Source organism: Eubalaena glacialis, chromosome 15, assembly GCF_028564815.1.
Source record: "Eubalaena glacialis isolate mEubGla1 chromosome 15, mEubGla1.1.hap2.+ XY, whole genome shotgun sequence".
Taxonomy (NCBI): Eukaryota; Metazoa; Chordata; class Mammalia; order Artiodactyla; family Balaenidae; genus Eubalaena; species Eubalaena glacialis.
Window position 1 is genome coordinate 85,459,570 of NC_083730.1, and position 24,842 is coordinate 85,484,411.

The 24,842-nt window shown below is 43.8% G+C and overlaps 1 protein-coding gene across 1 annotated transcript in view; it reads left to right on the plus strand.

Moving 5' to 3' along the window:
* P2RX7 (purinergic receptor P2X 7) overlaps window positions 1–24,842 on the plus strand; it is a 52,003-nt gene that overhangs the window by 22,146 nt on the left and 5,015 nt on the right. The window contains exons 4-11 of the mRNA XM_061169401.1: window positions 4,212–4,284; window positions 5,317–5,413; window positions 10,301–10,381; window positions 11,009–11,138; window positions 14,680–14,816; window positions 22,282–22,372; window positions 23,655–23,720; window positions 23,808–23,957. Of these exons, the coding sequence (XP_061025384.1) occupies window positions 4,212–4,284; window positions 5,317–5,413; window positions 10,301–10,381; window positions 11,009–11,138; window positions 14,680–14,816; window positions 22,282–22,372; window positions 23,655–23,720; window positions 23,808–23,957 (825 nt within the window). The remainder of the gene's footprint in view (window positions 1–4,211; window positions 4,285–5,316; window positions 5,414–10,300; window positions 10,382–11,008; window positions 11,139–14,679; window positions 14,817–22,281; window positions 22,373–23,654; window positions 23,721–23,807; window positions 23,958–24,842) is intronic.

Sequence of the window (24,842 nt, forward strand, 5' to 3'; positions counted from 1 at the left end):
AAGGGTGAGAAGATGTTGTAGTTCTCCCTCTGTAACCACCAGATCTTGGTCTGTCCCCCTGGGTCTTCAACTCCAGCACTAGGAGCCTGTGCAGCTCAAGGCCTGCTTTCTCCATTGCTCACTCCCTGTGCAGCTCATGACAACAGGGATCCTTGGCCTTTGCACAGCACCTCATGTTTCAGTGGAGCCTCACTTCAACTTTAGGGGGGTAACAGCATTCCCAGCCCCATTTTACAGGTCAGCACAAAGATCAGAGAGGTTCAGTGACCTCCCAATGTCACGCAGCTTGCTGGAGGCAGAGCCAAGCTTAGAATCCAGTTGTCCTCATTCACAGCTTCTGCCACGGTCCACTGTGAACTGCCTGCAGGGCCAGCCTGGGAATCAAGTTTGATTTTTCATCCCACTTCTTAGAGTTTTAGGCTCTATATCAGGTAGGAATGCTCCCATGTCTCCCGCCGTCACCACTACCACCCATGCAGTCTTTCCCAGACTGCATGGGTGGTAGTGGTGACGGCGGGAGACATGGCTAGTGGGTAGTGGTGAAGGCGGGAGTGGGCAGTGGTGAAGGCGGGAGTGGGTAGTGGTGAAGGCGGGAGTGGGTAGTGGTGAAGGCGGGAGTGGGTAGTGGTGACGGTGGGAGACATGGGAGCATTGCCCTCTCCGTACTCTCCACCTTCCCCTACTTTTTCTGGAAAACTTTCTTCCCTATCAAAACATACTGGTCCTATTCTGTCCCATCCCAGTCCTGCTCTCTGCTCTGTAAACTGATAACTAGCTCTTCTGATAAGTTTGTCTATAGCAAAATTTGTCTAGGCAACACACTCCTGCTGTTCCCCTCTCGAGTAACACACCCGCGCTGTACCAGGGGCCGTCCCAACTGAGGGGTGCAACGTTGTGGCAATATTGAGCGGGTCCCCAGCCTGTGGGGAAGACCAGCCTTGCCTGTGGGTCTTGCTCGTCAGCCTACTCTGGTGACAAGGCCTAGATTTCTGAGTGTCTGAGAGATCAGGGTGGATAAGCTCTATCTCATTACAGTCTTTGGCCTCATTTCTACCTAAACTTGGAAACAAGCTAACATTCCCTTGGTGTCTATCTCAATAACGTTCCCCTAAAAGGAGACCTCTCTATGTTTATCTTGCCCCCATCTTCCCTTAAATGTTCCTGCTACTCTAATGAAGTAGCGGGCGCCAGTCCAACTAAACACTCCGTCCCACCTCCCTTCCCAGCAGCATCCAAAATTGTATCCAGTTGGGGGCCCTTGCTTCCCTTTTGTCCCATACTCTGGAATTGCTACTCACTCTCCACCCCTGTGGTACTTTGCACAGATGCTTTTCTTTTCTTTTCTTTTTTTGGCCGCGCTGCAGCTTGTGGGATTTTCGTTCCCCGACCAGGGGTTGAACCCGTGCCCTCAGCAGTGAGAGCTCGGAGTCCTAACCACTTGACCGCCAGGAAAGTCCCTCACAGCGCTTTTCAAGTTACTGAGACTGGTAAGGAAGAGAGTTAGGGTAGCCCAGAGCCTGGATTTAGGAGCTAGACTGTAAATGGTTTAATACTTGACGTATTAGCTTTGTGACTTTGGGCAGGTAACTTCACCACTCTGTGCCTTGATATGTTCATTTGCAAAATGGGGCTAATTACAAAACCTAGCTCTTAGGATTTTTGAAACAAATGAGCCAATCTCTGTGACAGGCTGGAAACAAGGCATGATACATTGTAAGCACTCGATAAATGAGAGCTGTGATGATTCAAATGACAAGTTACTCTTTCTCAGACAGGATGTCACTCAGACTGGCTGGAACTCAAAGAGCAGCCCAGAGAACACTATGTAACTCTTGGGATTTTAACCTGTGACCCAAGCTGGTTTGGGTTGCTCTAATGGGATATTCACCTCCTCTCTTTGCATACTGACACCCACCCTAACTCTGATCAGGAGGTGGAAGTCAAGGACAGAGCTTGACTCAGTAAATATGGCCAAACCCCAGCTGTACACCAAAATGAAGAGACATTGGTTATAATTATCAATCGCTGCATAACAAACTACCCTGAACCTGGTGGACTTAAAGCAACAAGCATTTTACGAGCTCTCATAGTTCAGTGGTTGACTGAGCTTAGCTGGGCAGTTCTGCTGATCTTGGGATCTGCATGGGATCTCTCACGGCGCTGCAGTCGGATAGCGGCTGGGGCTAGCACCATTCAGAGGCTCAGCTGGGGTACCGGGATGGCTGGCCTTCTCTTCCTCTCCGGGGACTCTCAAGGCTTCTCCTCCTTTCCGAGTCTCTCCGCATAGTCTTTCTAAACTTCCTCATAGCAGCTCAGGTTCCCCCAAACCAAAAGAAGCTTCCAGGCCTCCCAGGCTCAGTTCAGTACTAGAGCTGACACAGCATTACTTCCACTGCCTTCTGTTGGTTATTTGGTCAGAGTCAGCCCAGCTTCAAAGGGAAGGGGAAACCCTCTACCTCCCAATGGCAAGAGTGAAAAAGAATTTGTGGCCATCGTCAACGCATGTGACAACCACAAAAAGAGATGATTAAAATGTCTTTTTAAAAAATATATTTATTTATTTGGTTGCACTGGGTCTTAGTTGCGGCTTGCCAGCTCCTGAGTTGCGGCATGCAAACTCTTAGTTGCAGCATGCATGTGGGATCTAGTTCCCTGACCAGGGATCGAACCCGGGCCCCCTGCATTGGGAGTGCAGTCTTATCCACTGTGCCACCAGGGAAGTCCCACGTCTTTATTTTCTTTTAATTTTGGAATTTCTTTTGGAGAGTAAAATAGAGTCAGTTTATCTTCTTTCCTGAGATTTCTTTCCAGTCAATAATCAAAATAACATAGCTTCCCATGAGCCACAGTAAATGATCATTTGTTCATTCATTCATTCATTCCACATTCATCAAGACCCACTATGTGTCAGACATTCAGACTACAAAGATATGACCCAGGCCTCGTATTCAAAGGGTTCATAGTGTAGTTGGGGGTCACAAGGGCAGCAAACCAAGGACATGCTGGGTAACAGGAAGAAAGCAACTTGGGAAGAAAAGAGAACATGAAAGAGATTGAAAACTATAGGAAACATTCACTGAGCAAGAGCCATGTGCTAAACCCTTTCTCATCATAATTCATTTAATTTTCACAACAGCCATATAAGACAAATCTGTTCATTCCCCTTTTACAGGTAAGGAAACTGAGGCTCAGAGAGGCAAAGTTACTTGGCTGAGGCCACTCAGCTAGAAAATGGTGCAGCTATTGCCGAACCTGGTTGTACCTGGGTCCAAGCCTGGGGCCTCCCCTGAATCTCTGTAAAATTGCACAGAAGAGGCTATTTTCACAGAGGTTCTGGTTTCCCCAAGACGGGCCGGTAAACCTGGTCCCTGAAAAATGGGAAGCCGAGTATGCATAAACCAAGTCATCTCATTTTTCTTTTCCTCATTCTGTCCTCAGCTCTTATTGAAAGCTGATTGACCTCATTTTCTTAGGCCAGGAGAGAGTGCTGGCTGGAGTCCTTTATTTCCACACTTCCTGCTGAGACTTTGTGCCTGTCTGCTTCACTTGGTTCTGCAGCCACAGGGCTGCTTGCACCAGGCCCCCTGCTCTCCAACACAAGGGCTGCCCCCGAAAGTGGCCCCTGGCATACGCTTCTTAGATGTTCATTAATTTTTATTTTTTATCGAGATATAATTCACATACCATAAAATTCACCATTCTAAAGTGTACAATTTAGCGGTTTTTAGTATATTCACCGAGCTGTGCAGCCATCATCACTATCAGTTTCCAGAACATTTTCATTATTCCAAAATGAAACCTCATACCCATTAGCAGTCACTCCCATTCCCGCTTCCCTCAGCCCCTGCGACCACTGATCACCCTTTTGTCCATGGATTTGCCTGTTCTGAACATTTCATATACACAGAATCATACAATATGTGGTCTTTCATATCTGGCTTCTTTCACTTAGCATCCATCATGTTTCAAGTTTCATCTACATTGTAGCATGTATCAGTACATCATTCATTCCTATTTGTGGCCAGCCAAATAACATTCCATTGGATGAATGTACTAGATTTTTGTTGTCCATTCATCTACTGGTGGATATTTGGGCTGTTCCCTTTTTTTGGCATTATGTGCAAGTTTTTGTGTGGACATAGACATCTGCCCTTCTGTATCGTAGGGACACACGATGCTTATTCCCCACTACCTTGTCCTTCTCTCTGCAGTATCCCACCCGCAGGACGCTCTGTTCCTCTGACCAGGGTTGTAAAAAGGGACGGATGGGCCCAAAGAGCAAAGGTATGTTCTGTTTCTTTTCCTGAGACCCCGTGGGTGGATGGTCTGGAATCTTGGTGACATTCGAGATGCCCAGATTTTTAGCCTCTGGCTCTCAGCTGCCTTCGTCCACCCTCCCCAGGCCATGGATGAGCCTGTACCTGCCCCGTGCCTCGACTCTGAACCCAGAGGACCAGCTGCTGACTATGAATGCGACTCTAATTCCCAGTGAGAGCAGCTCCTGAAAACCTCGCAGAATTAGCCCCTTCAGGGTTCTCACTGATAGAAAAACTGAATGGCCCATAGCATCATCTGAGTGTTCTAAGTGTTTCCTCCTGAATTTCCCCAAAGGTTGAAAAGGATGAATGTGTACCCCCAGGACACCTGGGGACAATATTAACCTGCAGAATTTCCAAAGCTCTTGTTTTAACTTAAGGCACATAATTAAAAAATTACCACAAAAAAGAAAAAAAAAAAAGAAAAAGTAAAAACCATCATTGTTTATAACACACATGTACACAAAAAGGCATATGGATATTCAATTCCATCCCATAATACATATGCATTTGAGTTGGTGGAGAGGTCATTAATATTATTTACTATTTAACTTTCCCCTCAAAAATTGTTAATGACACTGATACTCCAGGAAGATGTGCCATGCTTACCCCATGGCTCTGTACATCCTGGTACGTGCTGTATACACCTAGAGGGACTCAGATGCCTGTTTACAAGCCAAGTTCTAGTCCATTTATACGAGGCAAAAGAATATACCCTGTTCAGCTCCCCCCTCAGCCATCTTTTCTTGCAAAGAAACCAAAAAAAATCCAACGGCATCCATGGTCTTTCTGTGTTCTCTTTGATCCTTTTTTGAAAAGCTTACCGTTCTATGTGTTGCTTGCTTGATTTTTCTCATGTAAGTTTGTGGTTTGGATGGGTTTCACGGAAACAGAAACTGCTTGGGTTGAAAAACATAAATAGTCTCTTGCTTGAGCTGAGTGGCGTTTCCTCCCCCCGTTCTTTCACACCTGTGCTTCTACGACCCCTTGACCCCCACAGGAATCCAGACCGGCAGGTGTATAGAGTATAAAGGGAAGCAGAAGACCTGTGAAGTCTCCGCCTGGTGTCCCGTCGAGGCAGTGGAAAAGGCCCCAGAGTGAGTTGTAGGGAGGGGACAGACACGGTGGCCCTCAGCTTTGATAAGATGAGGCTCTGCCAGGCACTGTTCCGACTTCCCTTCTCAGCACCGTCCCCCCAAGTCCCAGGTCTTACTGGCTTGGTGGCTCCTGTGCCAGGCACACTAGTGGTCTCTGGGAGGCCCCTGATAGGTGTTAAAATACTGAAATCATTCTATACCAACTGGTAAATAGCTAATACCTTCAGCACCCTTGGGTGCCCCTGTCCCTTGGCTGTCCCAGTACCTTCCAGGGCACCCCCAGATACCTCCTCCAGTGCTACAGCAGGATCCTTTCGGACTGCCAGTGACTGTACTGAGTGATTAAGGGAGAGAAGGTGGGAGGGAGGGAGGGGAGAAAGGAAAAAGGAAGGAAGAGGAAGGGAAGGGAGAAGAAAAGGAAGGAAAAGGAATGGAAGGGGAGGGAAGTTTTCTTAAGTTAAATGTTCATAGTGACATACAGATTTGGTGGTCCCCTGTATTGACTCTTCTCTTTAACACAAAAGGTCAGGCCCAGAAGGCAGAACTTGATGTTAAATCTCAGAAACCACTGGGAGGGCTGCATTTCAGCAGAGAATAAGGAGAGCTGGATTCAAATCCTGGCTTTAACACATCCTTGCTGTGTGACCTTGAACAAGTGGCTTAACCTCTTTGAGCTTCAGTTTCCTTGCCTTTAAAATGAGGGTAATAGGACTTCCCTGGCGGTCCAGTGGTTAAGACTCCGAGCTTCCAATGCAGGGGGCACGGGTTTGATCCCTGGTTGGGGAACTAAGATCCCACGTGCCGCTCGGCGTGGCCAAAAAATTAAAAAATAAAATGAGGATAATAATTGCACCTACTTCACTGGGCTGTTGTGAGAATTAAATGAGATGATACTTGTACAGTGATTGCAAAGTGAGCCCTGTGCTTGGCACACAGTAAGTGCCCAATAACACACACACAAATGATCTGCCCCTAGACATGTGGTGGTTCTAGACCAGCACTGTCCAATGGAACTTTCCGCAATGATGGAAAGGTTCTGTACCTGCACCATCCAATATGGTAGCCACTAGCTACATGTGGCTATTAAGCACCTGAAATGTGGTTACCACAACTGAACTGAATTTTTACTTTAATTTAAATAGTCACACATGCCACAAATGCCTAGGAGATGTTGGACTATATTGGACAGTGCAGCTCAAGACAAATGTGACTCAGGGCCACACTATCAGCATCTATGGGGCAAAGAGAAGACTTCCCCAAACTGACTTTTTAGAAGGTTCAGGCGAAAGTTTCCTACGTCCGGAGGGCTTCCCTGGTGGCGCAGTGGTTGAGAATCTGCCTGCCAATGCAGGGGACACGGGTTCGAGCCCTGGTCTGGGAAGATCCCACATGCCGCAGAGCAACTAGGCCCATGAGCCACAATTACTGAGCCTGCGCGTCTGGAGCCTGTGCTCCGCAACAAGAGAGGCCGCGATAATGAGAGGCCCGCGCACCGCGATGAAGAGTGGCCCCCACTTGCCGCAACTAGAGAAAAGCCCTCGCACAGAAACGAAGACCCAACACAGCCATAAATAATAAATAAATAAATAAATAAAATTAAAAAAAAAAAGTTTCCTGTGTCCGGATGGGAAGCACTAGGCAGTATCAGCCCATCTGGCCCTCAATCATTAATGGCACCACCCTGGTTCATTTGTAGGTCAGGGAAGTTTCTTTGTCACAGAATGAATGTCCAGGACCTGGGTGGGACATCAGCCTACATTCAAGGAGTCCCTAGTTCAAGGCAAGAGGCTTCTTGATTGCCTGTGGTTTTCAGTCCCGGCTCTGCCACCATTCATTCATCAGATAAATACTGTGCATCTCTAATGTTCTGGGCCCTGGGCTGCAATTTTACATGACCCTGGGCAAGTAACTCCCTGAACTTCAGTTTCTTATATGTTATACGAATGGATTACTAAGATGATTCATTTAATTGTTCGTCCAACACATCCATTACCATGTAGTAGGTGTTAGATATTTATTTTACATGTAACCATACACAAGGGAGACAGTGCTAAATTTTTTGTAAAATACAAGGAGACCCAGATATGGAGCAGGTCCCAAGGCTCTTGCAATCTAATATTGGGTTGGCCAAAAAGTTTGTTCGGGTATTTCGTAACATCTTACAGAAAAACCCGAACGAACTTTTGGGCCAACCCAATAGAAGAGATAAGACACATGTACAGAGGGTTGTAATTCAGAATAGAAAATTATAAGTGTCATGAAAGAGGAATAAAGGGGCTCCTGTAGTCCTTTGATTCTTAGAGTATTGCCCAGGAAGTGTGGGGTTTAGAATGTTCTAAAGGCAAAGGGTCTGGCTTATAGCAGGCATCTGTCGTAAATAAGATTTTTTGTGTGTGCAAGTGACAAATATAACTTTAACTGGGGGGCTTCCCTGGTGGCGCAGTGGTTAAGAATCCGCCTGCCAATGCAGGGGACATGGGTTCAAGCCCTGGTCCGGGAAGAACCCACATGCCGTGGAGCAACTAAGCCCGTGCACCACAACTACTGAGCCTGAGCTCTAGAGCCCACGAGCCACAGCTACTGAAGCCCACGTGCCTAGAGCCTGTGCTCCTCAACAAGAGAAGCCACCGCAATGGGAAGCCCGCGCACCTCAACGAAGAGTAGCCCCCGCTCGCCGCAACTAGAGAAAGCCCGCGCACAGCAACGAAGACCCAATGCAGCCAAAAATAAACAAATTTTAAAAAAAGCTTAAGTATAAAAAAAAAAAAAACTTTAACAGGCTTCAGAAAAAAAGGACTGTTAATTTTTGGCTTGTGTTTTTGACTCATGTAAATGAGAAGTCCAGAAATACTAGCTTCAGGCATGGCTTGATCGAGGCTTTCAAATGATGTCTTAAGATTTTCTCTCTCTCTTCCTCCACCTTCCTCCTCTCCCCAGCTGCTAACTATTCTTTCTTCCGTTCTGGCTCTCCTCACACTGTGGTCTGGGGCACTCCAGGTTTATACTGTCTTTGCTACTAATAATCCTAGAGAAAATGAGTTTTTCTTTCCCAACAGTTCCCACAAAAATCCTGTAATGTTCTCAATGGCCTAAGACATGTGACAATCTATGAACCGATCACTGCAGCCAAGGGGATTGGATTACACTGTTTAACCAGCTCTGGATCACTTGCCCACCCTGGGAGCTGTAGGGATGGGCAGGAGATGAGAGCGGGCTGAGAGTGGAAGAGACCTGGCTTCCCCAAAGGGAGAAAATTGAGGTGCTACTGCCAAAGGGGGAATTGTTGCTGGACAGGCAAAAATTACAGTGTTCTCTATAGTTATATCTCCAATAGAGCCAAAGTTGGGCTCTGGAAGTCCTGGAATAAAAAGCAGATCATTCTTTTTTTTTTTTTGGCTGCGTTGGGTCTTCGTTGCTGCACGTGGGCTTTCTCTGGTTGCAGTGAGCGGGGGCTACTCTTCATTGCAGTGCGCGGGCTTCTCATTGCGGTGGCTTCTCTTGTTGCGGAGCACTGGCTCTAGGTGCATGGGCTTCAGTAGTTGTGGCTCGCGGGCTTAGTTGCTCCGCGGCATGTGGGATCTTCCCGGACCGGGGATCAAACCCATGTCCCCTTCATTGGCAGGCAGATTCTTAACCACTGTGCCACCAGGGAAGTCCTTTTCTTTTTCTTTTTAATATTTATTTATTTATTTAGGTTGCGCTGGGTCTTAGTTGCGGCGAGCGGGCTCCTTAGTTGCGGCATGTATGTGGGATCTAGTTCCCTGACCAGGGATCGAACCAGGGCCCCCTGCATTGGGAGTGCGGAGTCTTAACCACTATGCCACTAGGGAAGTCCCCAAAAGCAGATCATTCTTGATGTCCCCTTCCAAATACCCTCCACCTTTAGCCTGTGCTTCTCCCAATATACATCTACCACCTACTCAGGCATGTCAGGCAACAGTGGTATCTTTTTATGGAGCCAGTTCTCTCCATCTTTAACAGATTGTCAACCCCACAAGGACAAAAACCTCGACTGTCTTGTTCATCACTACATCCCTAGTGCTCAGCCCCATGCCCAGTACAATAAATATTTGTTGAATGAATGAATGCATGGATGGTGGGTGGACCTTCCAGCAGTCGAGAATTTGGGCTCCTCTCACTCATGGAGAATTTTACACTACTCAGAGCATCTAGAGTGTGAATGATAGAGTCAATTATATATGTGTGGCCCTGTGCTAAAGGCTGAGGATGCCAAGATGAGAAAATTGTCTCAGCCCTGCAGGATCACAAAGCCTATTGTGAAAGATACAAACAGGAGTGTGCTGGAGCTGGCTTGTACCAGCTCTGAGCCGTTTCTGCTCATCCCTTCCCAACTCCAAGTTCACTGATGTTCTATTGGTAGCTTGAAATCAGCTAGGGTGGGAGTATTTATACCACAATAATCAGTAACTCCTACAATATCAGGGCTTTTTGTTTTCCTGGAGAGCTGGTTATTAAACGTTTACCAACATACCACTGTGCATACCTAAACATATAATTATATCAGAGTGAGAAGTATTACAGTAAATGCCACGGGGTCTCTTTTGTTTTTTGTGTTTTTTTTGGCCATGCCACGTGGCTTGCGGGATCTTAGTTCCCTGACCAGGGATTGAACCCGTGCCCCCTGCAATGGAAGTGCAGAGTCCTAACCACTGGACCACCAGGGAATTCCTTCCACAGGGGTCTTAAGAAGGGAGAAATTCTTCCTGGAGAAGCTGGAGAATTTTGGAAGGCTTTTCCCACTGGATTGCATTTCTCTTCATCCATCATATTGACCCAAGCAAGAAACCAGAGCCTCTGGTCCATTGGCCCACTGACTCCTTTGGTTCCTGTAGTCACTGATCCCCGTTTTTCATTTCTCTCTTTCAGGCCTGCGCTCTTGGGCAGTGCTGAAAACTTCACTGTGCTCATCAAGAATAATATCGACTTCCCCAGCCACAACTACACCACGTAAGCACCCAGAATGTCTGGCTATATTAGTTATCTACTGCTGTGTAACAAACCACCCCAACACTTAGAAACTAAAAGCAACAAACTTTAATTTTCTCACATAGTTTCTGTGTGTCCCAGAATGACATCTGGGTATGACTTCACTGGGCGGTTCTGGCTCAGGGTCTCTCAGGTTGCAGTCAAGCTCTCATCTCCAGACTGGACTGGGGCTGGAGAATACTCTTCCAAGATCACTCACACAACGGTCAGCAGGAGGGCTCAGTACTTCATCATGTGGACCTCTCCTTCAGACTGCTTGAGCGTCCTTAGGACACGGTGGCCGGCTTTCCCAGAGCAAGAGATCCAAGCCAAAGAGCAAGCAAGCGAGACAGTAACCAAGATGAAAGCCACTGTATTTTATAATCTAATCTCAGAAGAGACACACTATCACTTCTGTCGTATACTATTGGTCACAGAGACCAGCACTGCACGATATGAGAGGGGAACACACAAGGGTGTAAATCCCAGGAGGCAGGATCATTGGAGGCCCTCATGGTGCCCAGGTACCACATTGGTTCACTCATATGAAAGAGATGGATCCCAGTTTTCAATAGAGATGTTTGTCTGTTTGCTTTCCATTATGGGCAGGAGAAACATCTTGCCGGATTTAAACGTCACTTGCACCTTTCACAAGACTCAGAATCCACAGTGTCCCATTTTCCGACTAGGAGATATCTTCCGAGAAACAGGAGATAATTTTTCAGATGTGGCAATTCAGGTTGGTGACGTCTTTGTACAGTGGGATGTGGGGGGGGGGGGCGGGTCAAGGGATGGAGGATGACAAATGGCCAAGAGGCTGGACCACTGGGTCTTAATAATATGCTCATATTTATGAGCATTTTGTAAATCCATGCACGGTGACAAGGACTTTTCCTGCATCACCTCATCTAATCCCACAACAACCCTATGAGAGACACTCAGTGTATTCGTTTCCTGTGCCTGCTATAACAAATTACCACAAATTTTGTGGCTTAAAACAACACATTTTTTTTTTATACTACTGGAGGTCAGAAGTCCAAAATGAGTCTCACTGGGCCAAAATCAAGATATCAGCAGAGACATGCTCCCTCCGGAGGCTCTAGGGGAGAATCCATTTCCTTGCCTTTTCCACCTTTTAGAACCATGTTCCTTGCATTTCTTGGCTCACAGCCCCTTCTTCCCGCTTCGAAGCCAGCAGCACAGCATCTTGCTTCAGTGGTCACATTGATTTCTTATTCTGTGTCAAATCTTGCTCTGCCTCCCTCTTATAAAGACCAGTGTGTCTTCACAGGGCCCACCCAGATAATCCAGGATAATTTCCTCATCTCAAGATCCTTATTTAATCACATCTGCGGTCTCTTTTGCCATTTAAGGTAACATATTCAGAGGTCCAGGGATTAGGACCTAGGATTAGGAATATTTGGGGGACCATCACTCAGACTACCACACTTGGATTAGTCAGGATTCTTCTAGTTGCAAGTTACAGAAATCCAACTCAAATGATGTAAGCAAAAAATAAATTAAAAAGTAATTTGGGGGCAAATAATAGAAACCAAACTCAAGTGGCTTAAGCAAAAAAGGAACCATATTAACTTGTGTAAAAAGACCAGGGGAAATGAACATTCTAGTATACCCAAGGCATCTTCCTACCTTGGGAGTTTTCTCTTGCTGTTCCCCTCTGCCTGCAACAGTCTGTCCCAGACATAGCATTAGCTGCCTCCTACACCTACTTCCAATATTTACTCAAATATAACCTCAGTGAAGCTTTCCCTTACCGCTACATTTAAAGCGACAACTCCCACCTCTATCCCAGCATGCCCTATGGCCCTTTCCATGTTTATTTTTATCCCTGGCACCTAGCATTATCTGACATACTATATATTTTACATACCCATTTGTCTGTTGTCTATTTTCCCTGACTAGAATGTAAGTTCCATGATGGTAGGGACATTTAGCTTTTTTTTGGGGGGGGGTTCATTTTTGTGTAATGTTCAGCCCATAATGGACACTCAATAAATATTTGTTGATTGAATGAAGAGTATGATAGATTTAGGCATAGCTGCCTCCAGGAACTCAAATGATGTCTTTGGGAATCTGACTCCTTTCATCTCTTGATTGTTTCCTTAATGATGATGTCATTCTCAGGCATATTCTCCACATGTCAAGGCAAAGCCACCAAAGCTCTAGCACTGTGCTATCCAATATGGTAGCCACAAGTCACATTAAGTGACTTAAACTTAATTAAAATTAAATAAAATTAAAATTTTATTTCCTTGGTTATACCAGCCTCATTTCAAGCGTTCAATAACCACTGGCTATTGTACTATACAGCATGAATATAGAAATCATCACAGAAAATCCAATTAGACAATGCTGCTTTAGACTTTCACACTCTATAGCTAGTGGTCCCAGCCAGTAGAGGACCTCTTTTCCTATGGTTCTGGCAAAATGTCTCAGGAAGAGCTCTGATTGGTCTACCTTGGGCCACATATCTATCCTGAATCAATCGCCAGGTCCAGAAGGGAGCACTGTCCTGACTGGCCAGGCCTGCGTCATGTGCCCACTCCTGGGGCTTGGCGAGGACATAGCCCCATTCAAACCACTGAGAGTTGGGAAAGGTGTTTCCCAAAGGAAATTCCAGGTAGTTTTCCCAGAAGAAGGCAAATTGGATGCCAAGTGACAAAGGCATTAGATATTCACTGTAATACGTAGAGTGCTTGGCTTAGTGCCTGACAAAAAAATGGCAGTTGTGATTATTCTGTATTATTTTCCCTTTCTCCAAGTCAGAGCCTCCTTGCTACTCATTTCTGTATCCTCAGCATCTAGCATACTGTCTTGAAATGCCTAATTTCATTGATTCAAAGACATACCTTTTTTTCACTTTTAATAGTTTCAAAATCAGGAAGTGCTTTCAGTTGATGGAGTCTCACAGTTTAATTGACAGCATTTTTTCCTTAGAGGAACATTAAAAAAAAAAAACCCTATGTGTCTTACAAGCAATGGTGTCTAAGATTCAGTGAAATATGATAGTCAGTACTCAAAAAAATGTTTGTAGAAAAAAAGAAGTACCAAGTATAGGTAAGAGATTAACAGATTCTTTAGAAGTTTAGAGAAGAGAAAGGTCACCATGAATTGAGGAGCACAGGGGTGGCTGAGTGGGTGGGGAAAGATGTTTGCTGGGTCTTGAAGGATGAAGAGGATTTAGCTAGAGAGGTGACTGGGAGAAACATTTCATTGGGAGAAAAGGTCAAAGGCCAAGATTTAAAAATTCAAAGCATACCGAGCAACTCCACTCCTAAGTATGTACCCACGAAAAATGACAACATATGTTCACACAAAAACTTGTACATAAATGTTCACAGCAGCTTATTCATAATAGCCAACAGGTGGAAACAACCCAAGTGTCCATCAAAGGATGAATGGATAAACAAAATGTAGTATACTCAATCAATGGAATATTCTTCCACCACAGTAAGGAATGAAGTACTGACACATGCTACAACATGAATGAACTTTAAAAGCATCATGCTAAGTGAAAGAAGCCAGACATAAAAGATCATATATTATATGATTTCATTCATATGAAAGTTCAGAATAAGGAACTCTATAGAGACAAAAAGTAGATTAGTGGTTGCTTAGTGCTTGAGAGAGGGGTGGTAACTAAAGTTTACATGTTTTCTTTTGGAGGTAATGAAAATGTTGTAAAATTGATTGTGGTGGCAGTTGCACATATACGTGAATATACTAAAAAACTGTTAAATGCACATGTTATGTGGGCGAACTGTATGTGAACTGTATCTCAATAAAGCTGTTTTTAAAAAAAGAAATGAAAATGCAAAGTGTGTTTAGGGAAAAGCATAGAGAGTTCGGAATAAGAGCTTTCTCCAGGGGTGTATTGGGAGATAAGCAGAGAAGATGTGATGGAGCACGATGAATTCCAGTCTAACAAGTTTCAACTTAAACTTTAATGGGGGGTGGACATTAAAGGTGTCTGATTACAGGAGTGGTTTGTTGAAAGTTATATTTTAGGAAAATAAATTTAACGATGGTGTGTTCCAGGTGGGAGGAGGAGCAGGGAGGTGCGTTTGTAGCTGCCACAGTAGTAGTTGTCTGAGTTAGATAGGGCTGCACCTATGGCTCGGAAATTTTTAATCAGCATTTTTTTTTCCCTCAAAAGCCAACTTTTCCTTCAGTGATCATCACTATGCAGGGAGATGTCTGATGGCTGCATAACCCACGTCCAGCGGGACTTAGACATTGTCTCTCGTTGTCTTCCCCAGGGAGGAATCATGGGCATTGAGATCTACTGGGACTGCAATCTGGACAGGTGGTTCCATCACTGCCGTCCAAAGTACAGTTTCCGTCGCCTTGACGACAAGACTGCCAAGGAGTCCTTGTACCCTGGCTACAACTTCAGGTAACAGTGCTCCAGGTCAGACTTGCCCAGTGACTGGCCACCCTTGGATCCCCAGGGACCTTCCAGGCCTGGCTGAATTGTATCCCCAGCAGCCAGCAAGACTAGTTTTGGTTCCCAAGGCAACGAGAGGAAAGTAAAAGACTTCCTCTAAGAGCTAGGCAGTGACTGAATTTTTGTATGAATTATTAAAGAATTGCACACTCTTTGTAAGATAAAAACAAAACTTGGGAAACAGAGAAAAGTATAGAGAAGAGGATAAAAATCACCCATAATTCCTCTATCCTGAGATAACTGAAGATAACCTTGTGGTGAATGTTCCTTCGTCTAACCAATTGTTTTGTGAGGCTTATATGAGATCATATCACATTTGTAATTTGGTATTCTGTGGGGGTTTTTCATATGCCAGGTCACTCAAAATTCTTTGTGACCATCACATTAATTATCATCGTATTCCATTGTGAGTGTAATGATAACATTAGCTACAACTTAGGGAGGGTCTTCTATATACCAGGCATTTATATCACCATCACTAAACCTCACAACCACCCTGGAAGGTAGATATTAGTGTCCCGGGGAAAGCTGAGAAAGGTGAAATGATCTCCCCTAGATCCACAGCTAATAATAGAAGCTCCATAATCCTAACCTAGATCACTAAGACCTCAAAACACACCCTTTCCCTTCCATCTCATGATTTTCTCACCATTCTGCCATCATTGGATATTTGGGGTATTTCTGATTTTTCTTTATAAATAAATCTGTAGTGTATATCTCTGTACATATGTCTTTGTTTGAATCCCAGATTATTCCCTTAGGATAAATTTCTAGAAGCAGAATTATTGGATCAAAGGTTATGAGCATTTTACCATACGCTTTCAGGTTTAAAAAAAACTATATGGCTATTATTTTTCATTTCTTGGATTTATATTCAGTTCTTTTTCAAAGCCATCTATTATTGTTTCAGTGAGATCCATTCTTAGCTTATGGATCCTACTCCTTTTGTCCAATCTACTGTATAACCCCTTTCACACTGAACTGTAGCAACTTGGATGGGATTTCTCTTTGTGGGGCTTTGGAATATTTGTTGGTGGACTTCGGCAGAAATGATCTTGTGCAAAGTTTTGTGTGTGCTATGGGATATGGAGACATTCCTCTGGGGTGATAATTTAATTTTGTAGTTGTTCCTGCCAGGACTGTATGGCATCTATCAGATACAAACCAGTTTTTGGTTTAATTTCTTGGTGCTGGATGTCTTCACTCCACTGGAAGTATCCCATCCCTGCTTCCTTCCTAAGTAGGGCATCTGCAGCCTCAGCTCCTTTCCCAAGAAGTATGTTAAGACTCTAGCTGCTCAGATACAAATCTGATCTGGTACTCCTAGGGTTCACGTGGCTTTAGTCCCCACTTACCACTCATCTCTAGCACCTGCCCTTCCTTGTCTTGAGCGCAATAATATATTGATATGACTTTAAAAAATATTTTATCTTGCACTTCTTTGTGTAAGTGCAGTGGGGTGGGAGGTGGTGGTGGAGGTGGTGGAGGTGGTGAGGCAGCCTGCCATCTTGATTGGAAATCCTTTTGGTGAGAACATCTTTTTTTTTTTCTTAATAAATTTATTTATTTTTGGCTGCGTCAGGTCTTCGTTGCGGTGCGCGGACTTCTCATTGTTGTGGCTTCTCTTGTTGTGAAGCACGGGCTCTAGGCACGCGGGCTTCAGTAGTTGTGACTCGCGGGCTCTAGAGTGCAGGCTCAGTAGTTGTGGCGCACGGGCTTAGTTGCTCCGTGGCATGTGCGATCTTCCCGGACCAGGGCTCGAACCGTGTCCCCTGTATTGGCAGGCGGATTCTTAACCACTGCGCCACCAGGGAAGCCCGGTAAGAACACCTTAAAGACTCCTGATACCTTGGGTAACATTGCTTCCTCACTGCAGTTTTGTCTAATTTTTAAGGTTCTTTGTAGTACATCGCCTATGCTTCTAGCTTCTGGACTTCAACCCTATGAATTCACTAGAATTCTGGTTCATTTTCACTCTTAAGCCGGCTAGTGCTGGTTTTGTGCTGATCTATTCTTGTTTTGATGCTCTGCACAGTTCAGTCCTCTGCTCCTGACTTTTTCCCATTGGTGATCTTGTGCCCCTAACTTAGTTTCCACGTTACCTCCTACGTCTGGATAATTTTTTCAGCTTGTCCCTACAACACTGGACCAGCAGTAACTTGGCCTCTCAGTTTGAGGCTTATAACACAGTCTCCATGACCTTTCATTTCCTGTGCGAGGAGCCAGGCAGGGTTCTGTGACTGTGGTTATGGCTGGTCATTTTGTGCTCTGGTTCCAGACACAAAGCAGGCCTTTGCTGTTTCCTTTTCAGAGAGAGTTGCTGAGTATATCCCTTGGTTATACAATTTGCTTAAGAAGCTGGTAGGATGTTGATACTGGCATTCTTCATTCACTAAATATATATTGAAGAAAAAAATATTTGTTGCCCCAATGGGTATACATTGGTAAACAAAATAGACAAGTTACCGCTTAGCATATATCCTAATAGGACATGACTATACATATAAGACAAAAATATAAGTAAATAAAAAACTCCAAGTCAACATCATTAGTCACCAGGGAAAGGCAAATTTAAACCACAATGAAATATAATGACATGCCCACCAGAATGACTAAAATTAAAAACACTGGAAATTCCAAAGGTTGGCAAGGAGGAGGAGCAACTGGAATTCTCCTACTTTCCTGGTGGGAGTGTAAAATGGTACAACCACATTAGAGAATTGTTGGGAAGTTTCTTATAAAGGTAAACATACATCTATCCTCTAAACCAGAAATCCCACTCTTAGGTATTTACCAAAGAGAAAGGAAACATATCTCCACAAAAAGATTCGCACATGAATGTTCACAGCATCCTTACTCATAATAGCCAAAACCCAGAAAGAACCCAAATGTGCAATAACAGGTGAATGGAGAAATAAATTGTGATATATTTATATAATAAAACACTACTTAACATAAATAAAAATGGAAGAAATTACTGATACACACATCAACATTGATGAATCCCACAGACGTTACATTGAGTGAAAGAAGCCAGACCTGAACGAGTACATTCTATGATGCCATTTATATGAAGTACAAGAACAGGCAAACTTATCTGTGATGATAAAAGATAGAACAATGGCTGCTGGGCTGGGGTTTGGGTGTAGAAAGGAGAAGTAGGAACCGATTGGAAGGGAGCACAAGAGTTTTCTGGGGTAATGGAATGTTCTAGATGTTGCTAGGGATCTAGGTTACATAGAGTATTCATTTGTCAAAACTCATTGAATTGAACCCTTAGGACTTGTGCATTTTATTATTATATGTTAGTTATACCTCAATAGAACAAACAAATCCAACAAAACCATTTCAGATGATGATAAATGCTTCAAAGAAAATCAAACAAGATAGTGTGATGGGGGTGCAGGGAAGTGCAACCAGAAAGGCCTCTCCAAGCACAGGATAGGACCCCCATAGGCATCATGCACTTTCCTGAGGACTGAGCTTTCCTGTTAAGAAGAGAAACTGCACACATAGGAGTCCATGTTAGGGAATCAACTTGCAAACATATTAGCTTCTCTGAATACTTTTAGTACTAATGGTCTGGACCAGTGGTTCTCAAAGTGCAGGTCCCCATATCAGCATCATGTGGTATCTTGTTAGAAATGCAAATTCTCAGGCTCTACCCCAGACCTACTGAATCAGACACTCTGGGGATTGTCTTCATAAGCCTTCCAGGTTATTCTAATGCAAACTTAAGTTTGAGAATCACTAATCTAGACCCTTGATACTCAGATGTGATCCTGGAACCAGCAACATGGGCCTCACCTGGGAGCTTGTTATGATGTACAATCTCAGCCCCCACTCTCAATTTACTGAGTCAAAATCTGCATCTTAAGATTCCCAGGAGATTCATGTGCACATTAAAATTTGAGAAGCACTGGTCTAGACTATATTATCTAGCATCCTAAACATACTTTCTTCTTAGATGATTCATCTGACTATATTTTCTTTCTACAACCAGGTTGCTAGCTGCCTGGGAGAATGAATAAAATAAAGTGTCTACTTAATCTGAGCATGCAAGTACAGGCCAAAGTACACGTGCACGTGCAAACACACACATACACATTCACTGCTTCCTAACCCTTCTGCTAGCACTCTTATTGAGTTCTGGAGGGGTCCACTTAAGCAAATGGCTCTATTTATATTTTACTTAAAGCAGCATCATTAACTGGCAAGCAGGCTTCAAATTTTGTTTTTGTTTTTGGCCTCCACAATGTTTTGAAAGTTGAGGCATTCTACATAAAAATATGGACTTCTTACTTTTTTTGAAAATTAAACTATTTGAAAAAAATCAAACCGTTTGACAACACTGGCTTCATATTCCACAGGGAGCACTCGGCTAGAGCTGAGTATCAGTGGTTCCCTTTAGAAAGGGCATGTGGCTCTTGGTTTGCCACGGTCCTCACCACTCCTTATTGCCTCTTACCTGGCTGCATCACTCATTTCTGTTATCTGGCCCCTATAGGCATTTGCATTTGAGACCCTTGGCTAAAGGCTGGCTGAGATCAAGACGTAAGAGGATTTTGCCTTCTCCGGGTCAGTGCAATTTCATCCAGGGCCCTGAAACCAGCTCCTAGTTTAGGTAATGTTTTGATCATTCCCAGCTGCTCTACTGAATTGGCTTGTGGCCATTAGCAAAAAGAGAGGCCTGGATCAGTGGTCCCCGACTGCCCTCACAGGCTGTTTTTTCAGCAATCAGCAGACGCATGCAGGGCAATGTACCAATCAGATGTTAGCAAATGTCCTTCAAGTCACTGAGCTAAGCCTAAGAACATTAGCTCCTGGAGAGATCTGAGCTTTCTGAAGAACTGGTTGTGATGTTAATATTCTTTTAGAACAAAGTTTTAGAGCATTGGTTCTCTGGAATAAGCACCAGAAGAAATCTTTAGCCAAAAATAAAATGTCAAGATCTGACGGGTAACTGGACAAGTTATTTTCAAATAGCCACACAAAAGGGAAGTTAGAGGTTATATGAGGTTTATGAGAAAATATAACTTTCTAAAACATAGGAAGTTGAAGGAATTGATCACGTTGCAGAATTCTGTCCTTTATCAAAAGATCCATGGCAAAAGATCCTTTTTCAATTATTCAGTTTATTTACAAGATGTGTAAAGCAGGGAAGACCCACACAGAATAGAATGCCTGATGTCCTTCTCTGCTTCTCAGAATGTGTGTGTGTGTATTCATTTCCTATGGCCGCTATAACAAATTACCACAAACTTGATGGCTTTAAACAACAGAAATTTATCTCTCACAGTTCTGGAGGCCAGAAGTCCAAAATCAAGGTGTCAGCAGGGACATACTCCCTCTAAAGTCTCTAAGGGAGGATCTTTCCTTGCCTCTTCTAGCTTCTGATGGCTCTAGGTGGTCCTTAACTTGTGGCTGCATCCCTCCAGTATCTGCCTCCGTCTTTACATGGCCTTCTCCTCTGTGTTTCTGTTTCAACTCTCCCTTTCCTTTTTCTTATAAGGATACAGCCATTGGATTTAAGACGCACCCTAAATCCAGGATGATCTCATCTTGAGATCCTTAACTCATTTACATCTGCAAAGATCCTATTTCCAAATAAGGTCACATTCACAGGTGCAGGGGTTAGGCACTTGGACTTATCTTTTTGGGGGGCCATTATTCAACCCACTACAGAGTGTAAAAACATCCTTGCCCAGGGCCTGGTGTTCTGAGTGTGGCCCACTGATCACCTGCATCAGAACCACCTGGTACCTTTCCTGGAAATACAGATTCCTAGAAACACCTCACACCTTTTGAAACCACCCTTTGGGGGTGAGGCCCAGGAATCTGCCTTTTGAACACACTTCCCAAGTGATTCTTGCCCTCAGTTTGAGAACCACTGTACCAAGACCTTGAAAGCAGAAATTCAAGTATTTACTATACAATGTTAACCTTCCAGCAAAACAGCTTGCATAGAGAGATAATGCAACCCTGGGGCATGGAGTGGTGATGCATGCTTGCTTTGTATTTTAAAAAACAAATCAATTAATAGAGCAGAAGAAAGTACTGTCATGGAATGAGAACAATCAGATGCAAAGAAACTGAAACCCCTTTGGCCAGAAACAGGCACTGAAGCGCCTGAGAATATCTAACTGATCTCAATGTCAGATTGAGAGTTTAAAAAGAATAAGAATTTCAGATGTTCCATACTATATTCTGGCAGAGCATCCGTTTTCTGTTTTCTTCTCTCCCCATACCTGTAAATAGATTATGAATTAATAACTCAAAGAAAATATATGTCCTTACCTAAAAACAACCACCAAAAGTGGTAAGAGGGAGAGTCAGATTTAAAAGTTTTGTGAGGCATGTGGCTTAAGCCTTCCTAATTATTCATGAAAAACAAAACATGCCACTTTCCCTGACTGTAGCACTGATGAGGGTTGCATATTTGGGGTGACTGTGATTTGTGCCCAGGTCTTAATTTATAAAGGTGACTGAGTGATAACGCAGAGAAGTCAATGCCCTTGAAAGAAGAATTTCCCGAGAGGTGGGGCACACCAGGCCACACAGGGCCACAGGGGGAAGCACCAGGTTTGGTCAGGGGTTAGCAGGAGAAAGGGGAAAGCACAGCCCAGAGCCTTTACTGTGTTTTCTGTGGGAAAGGCAAGGCAGGGCAGGGGAAACAGCTTAGGATTGGCTAGTTTGAGTAGTTGGTGGGCTCTGGGCTACAGGGGTGGTCTCTGGTTGTCTGGTACCTGGCCCTGGGCAAGTTAGGGCAGGGGAAATGTTGGCTGGGTGTGTGAAAGTTAGATACAGGTGGTGGCTGGAGATATGGACTCAGGATTGGTCAGAGGGTTTGTAACATGATTTTCACATACTCGCAAAAGCTGGATTGCAGGGGGCATGTAAACAACATTGTCTGCTACTTTGGCCCTGGTTATAATGGATGCCAAACAGACAAATACAGAATCTTAAGAAAACACAGAGCAGATTGCTGAGGGGCACCTGTTCCCAATCCATTAATTAGTATCTAAGATTCATCCTCCCCCTCTTTGTTCTAGAAGCTAAACTTTTCCCTCAGAGAATGATCCGAGTGCTTGAAGTTATTTTTTTTAATTTCTCTTGTTGTTAACCCTGTACTGGTTAAAAACTGTTCATTTTAATCTTAAACTAAAACACAGACTTTCCATCATCCTGTGATGCTGGAAGTAGAGAAGGTGAGGTGGGGAAGTGGTGCCTTGGTTCCAGGTGAAGAGAGAGAGATTTTCATGGGTTTGGATTGTGTTCTTCCCTTTGCCAACCACAGCAGAGCTAGAGGATGGACAAAGAAGACTAGATCGACTACTGCTTCGGTTTTTCTTTTCATAAAATACCAGCACTTCCAGATAGATCTTTATAAATATGTATCCTTTTCCTCCTACAGATACGCCAAGTACTATAAGGAAAATAATATCGAAAAGCGGACCCTGATAAAAGCCTTTGGGATCCGTTTTGACATCCTGGTTTTTGGCACCGTAAGTCTCTTCTCTGCTCTCAGCCACTGGCATCTCCGTTCCTATGACTGTGTCTTAATTATTGCTGTAGTGTCTCAAAGGGTGAACGTTTTGGTCATAGTCGTTAGCTGGCACTGTGCATCTTGCATGTGGGATCAGAGAGGGGGAAGAAATGTCCTTGTTCATGGACAAGTCATCTAATGAGAACAAGAGTGGGCTTGGGGAAAAAACCTAATACTCAATTTTCAATATACTCTGATGCTTAAAAAAGAGAGAGAAAGAAATCCCTCTGCAAAATACTTTGTAAGGAATCCAATTCAAATGGGCTTAGGAAAAAAGAAGTCTTTTTTTTTTTTTAGTTCACATAACTGAAAAATCCAGAGGCAATTTTCAGGCTTCGGGCATCATTGAATCCAGATGTCTTAACAACATCATCAGGAACCTGCCTCCCTCCATCTCTTACATTTGTTCTCCTCTGTTTTGGTGTCATTCACAGCGGGTCATCACTATGCAGTGGTGTCAGCAGCTACTTATACCTTAGCAATTTAGCAACCTCAGTGAAAAGAGAACATCTCAGCAAAAGCCTCAGCATATGCCACTGGCTTTGACTGGCCCAATATGGGCCAGATGCTCACTTCTGAACTAATTACTGGGACCAGGGTCACTCACAATGGCTGGTCTTAGACCAGCCCTGAACCAGCCCCTTCCCCGCAAACTACATGGACTGAGTATGGACACAAACGGTTCTCCAAAACGGGCATGCTGTCTCCAGAAGGAGGGGATGCTGGGTCTGCAAAAATCAACAGATGCCCACATACCTTGTCTGACAGCGTTATTATTTATGTAACATGGTGATAAGCAGCACAAGAATCGATGAGATATAGTGAGAGGATACAAAGACACTGAGAATAAAAACCACAAGGACATCTACGGGAAGAGTTTGTGCAGACATTCCTTCCCTCTGTTTCCAAAGTAATCTCAAATCACTTTTAGGGAAAGCTCTTTTGAAACCCTCACCTTGAATAGAAAAACAAACTTTCAATGGTTCTCCTCTCAATGTGTGAGTTCCAGTGCTTATTTGTTTAAAACATCCATGTTTTCAAGCACATCCTGAAAGGCAGAAGCAGGAGGAATGGGATTCATATTTTGTCTCCTTAATCTTTGTTGCCGTGAACACTTTGGATGCATCTGTCAAATTCACGGCACTAGACTCCCTCCTCTGCTGGAACTTACAATTACATGTTAGAGCAAAAGAGCATTGCTCTGAAGTTCAACCGGGTAACCTTTTGTACTCTGTTTCCAGGGAGGAAAATTTGACATTATCCAGCTGATCGTGTACATCGGTTCAAACCTCTCTTACTTTGGTTTGGTAAGGGATTCTCTTTCTCACATTTTATGAAAATGATTTGGCAAAAGGAAGTTTCACTGACATGGTGCTTGTCTGGGTTTTTCCCAGGCCACTGTGTTCATTGACTTTCTCATCAACACTTACTCAAATAAATGCTGTCGATCCCGTATTTATCCCTGTTGCAAGTGCTGTGAACCCTGTGCAGTCAATGAATACTACTACAGGAAGACGTGTGAATCCATTGTGGAGCCAAAGCAGGTAAGGCTTGCTGTGTCTATGGGATGTTAAAACACCTGTATGGCCCATTGGATCGCAGAGAAGTATGCAAAAATAAGGCCAAAATCATAGGTGTAATCAATCCCATGGTGGATAATTCTCTGGACTCTACCCCAATCCACCATCTCTCAGATGAATCCTTTAGTTTTAGTGAAGAATAGACACAAAAATGGAGAAGCAAGATATAGGGAAAACAAATTTTTATGTTCCAGGATTTGTCAGTTTTGTCAGATTTATTAAATTGGTTGTGCAAAAAAAGTATAATGACTTTGGAGAACAATTTGTAAATCTAGTAACATTTAAATGGGACATACTTTACAGCCTGGCATTTCCACTTCTCTATACCTGCCTTAGAGAAACACTCACATGGGTACCCAAGTAGCACACATGTACAAGATGTCCATCACAGTGCTGTTTGTGACAGTGAAGAGGAGCATCTGCCCAAATGTCCAATAGGTGAAAGGTGAAATAAACTATGATAAATCCATAGTAAGGAATGCCTGGCACCAGTTTTTAAAAATGAGGTAGATTATTATAAAAGCAAACGTTTACGTAGCATTTCCAATGCTACGTAAACGTTAACTCACTGAATCTTCACACAACCCTACAGGTAGGTTTATGGGATTATGATTATTAGCAGAACTCTAGATAGGTGCTACTATTATCTCTTTCTATAGATGAGGAAATTGAGGCACAGGAAGGTTAAATAATTTGCCCAAAGTCATACAGTTAGTAAGTGGCAGAGCTGAAATTCCAACTCAGGCAGGCTGGTTTCAGAATCCATGTTTATAACCACTACGTTATAGGTACTGGCATGAGCAAATATCCAAGACGTTTGTTGACAGGAAAAAAGCAAACTATGGAACA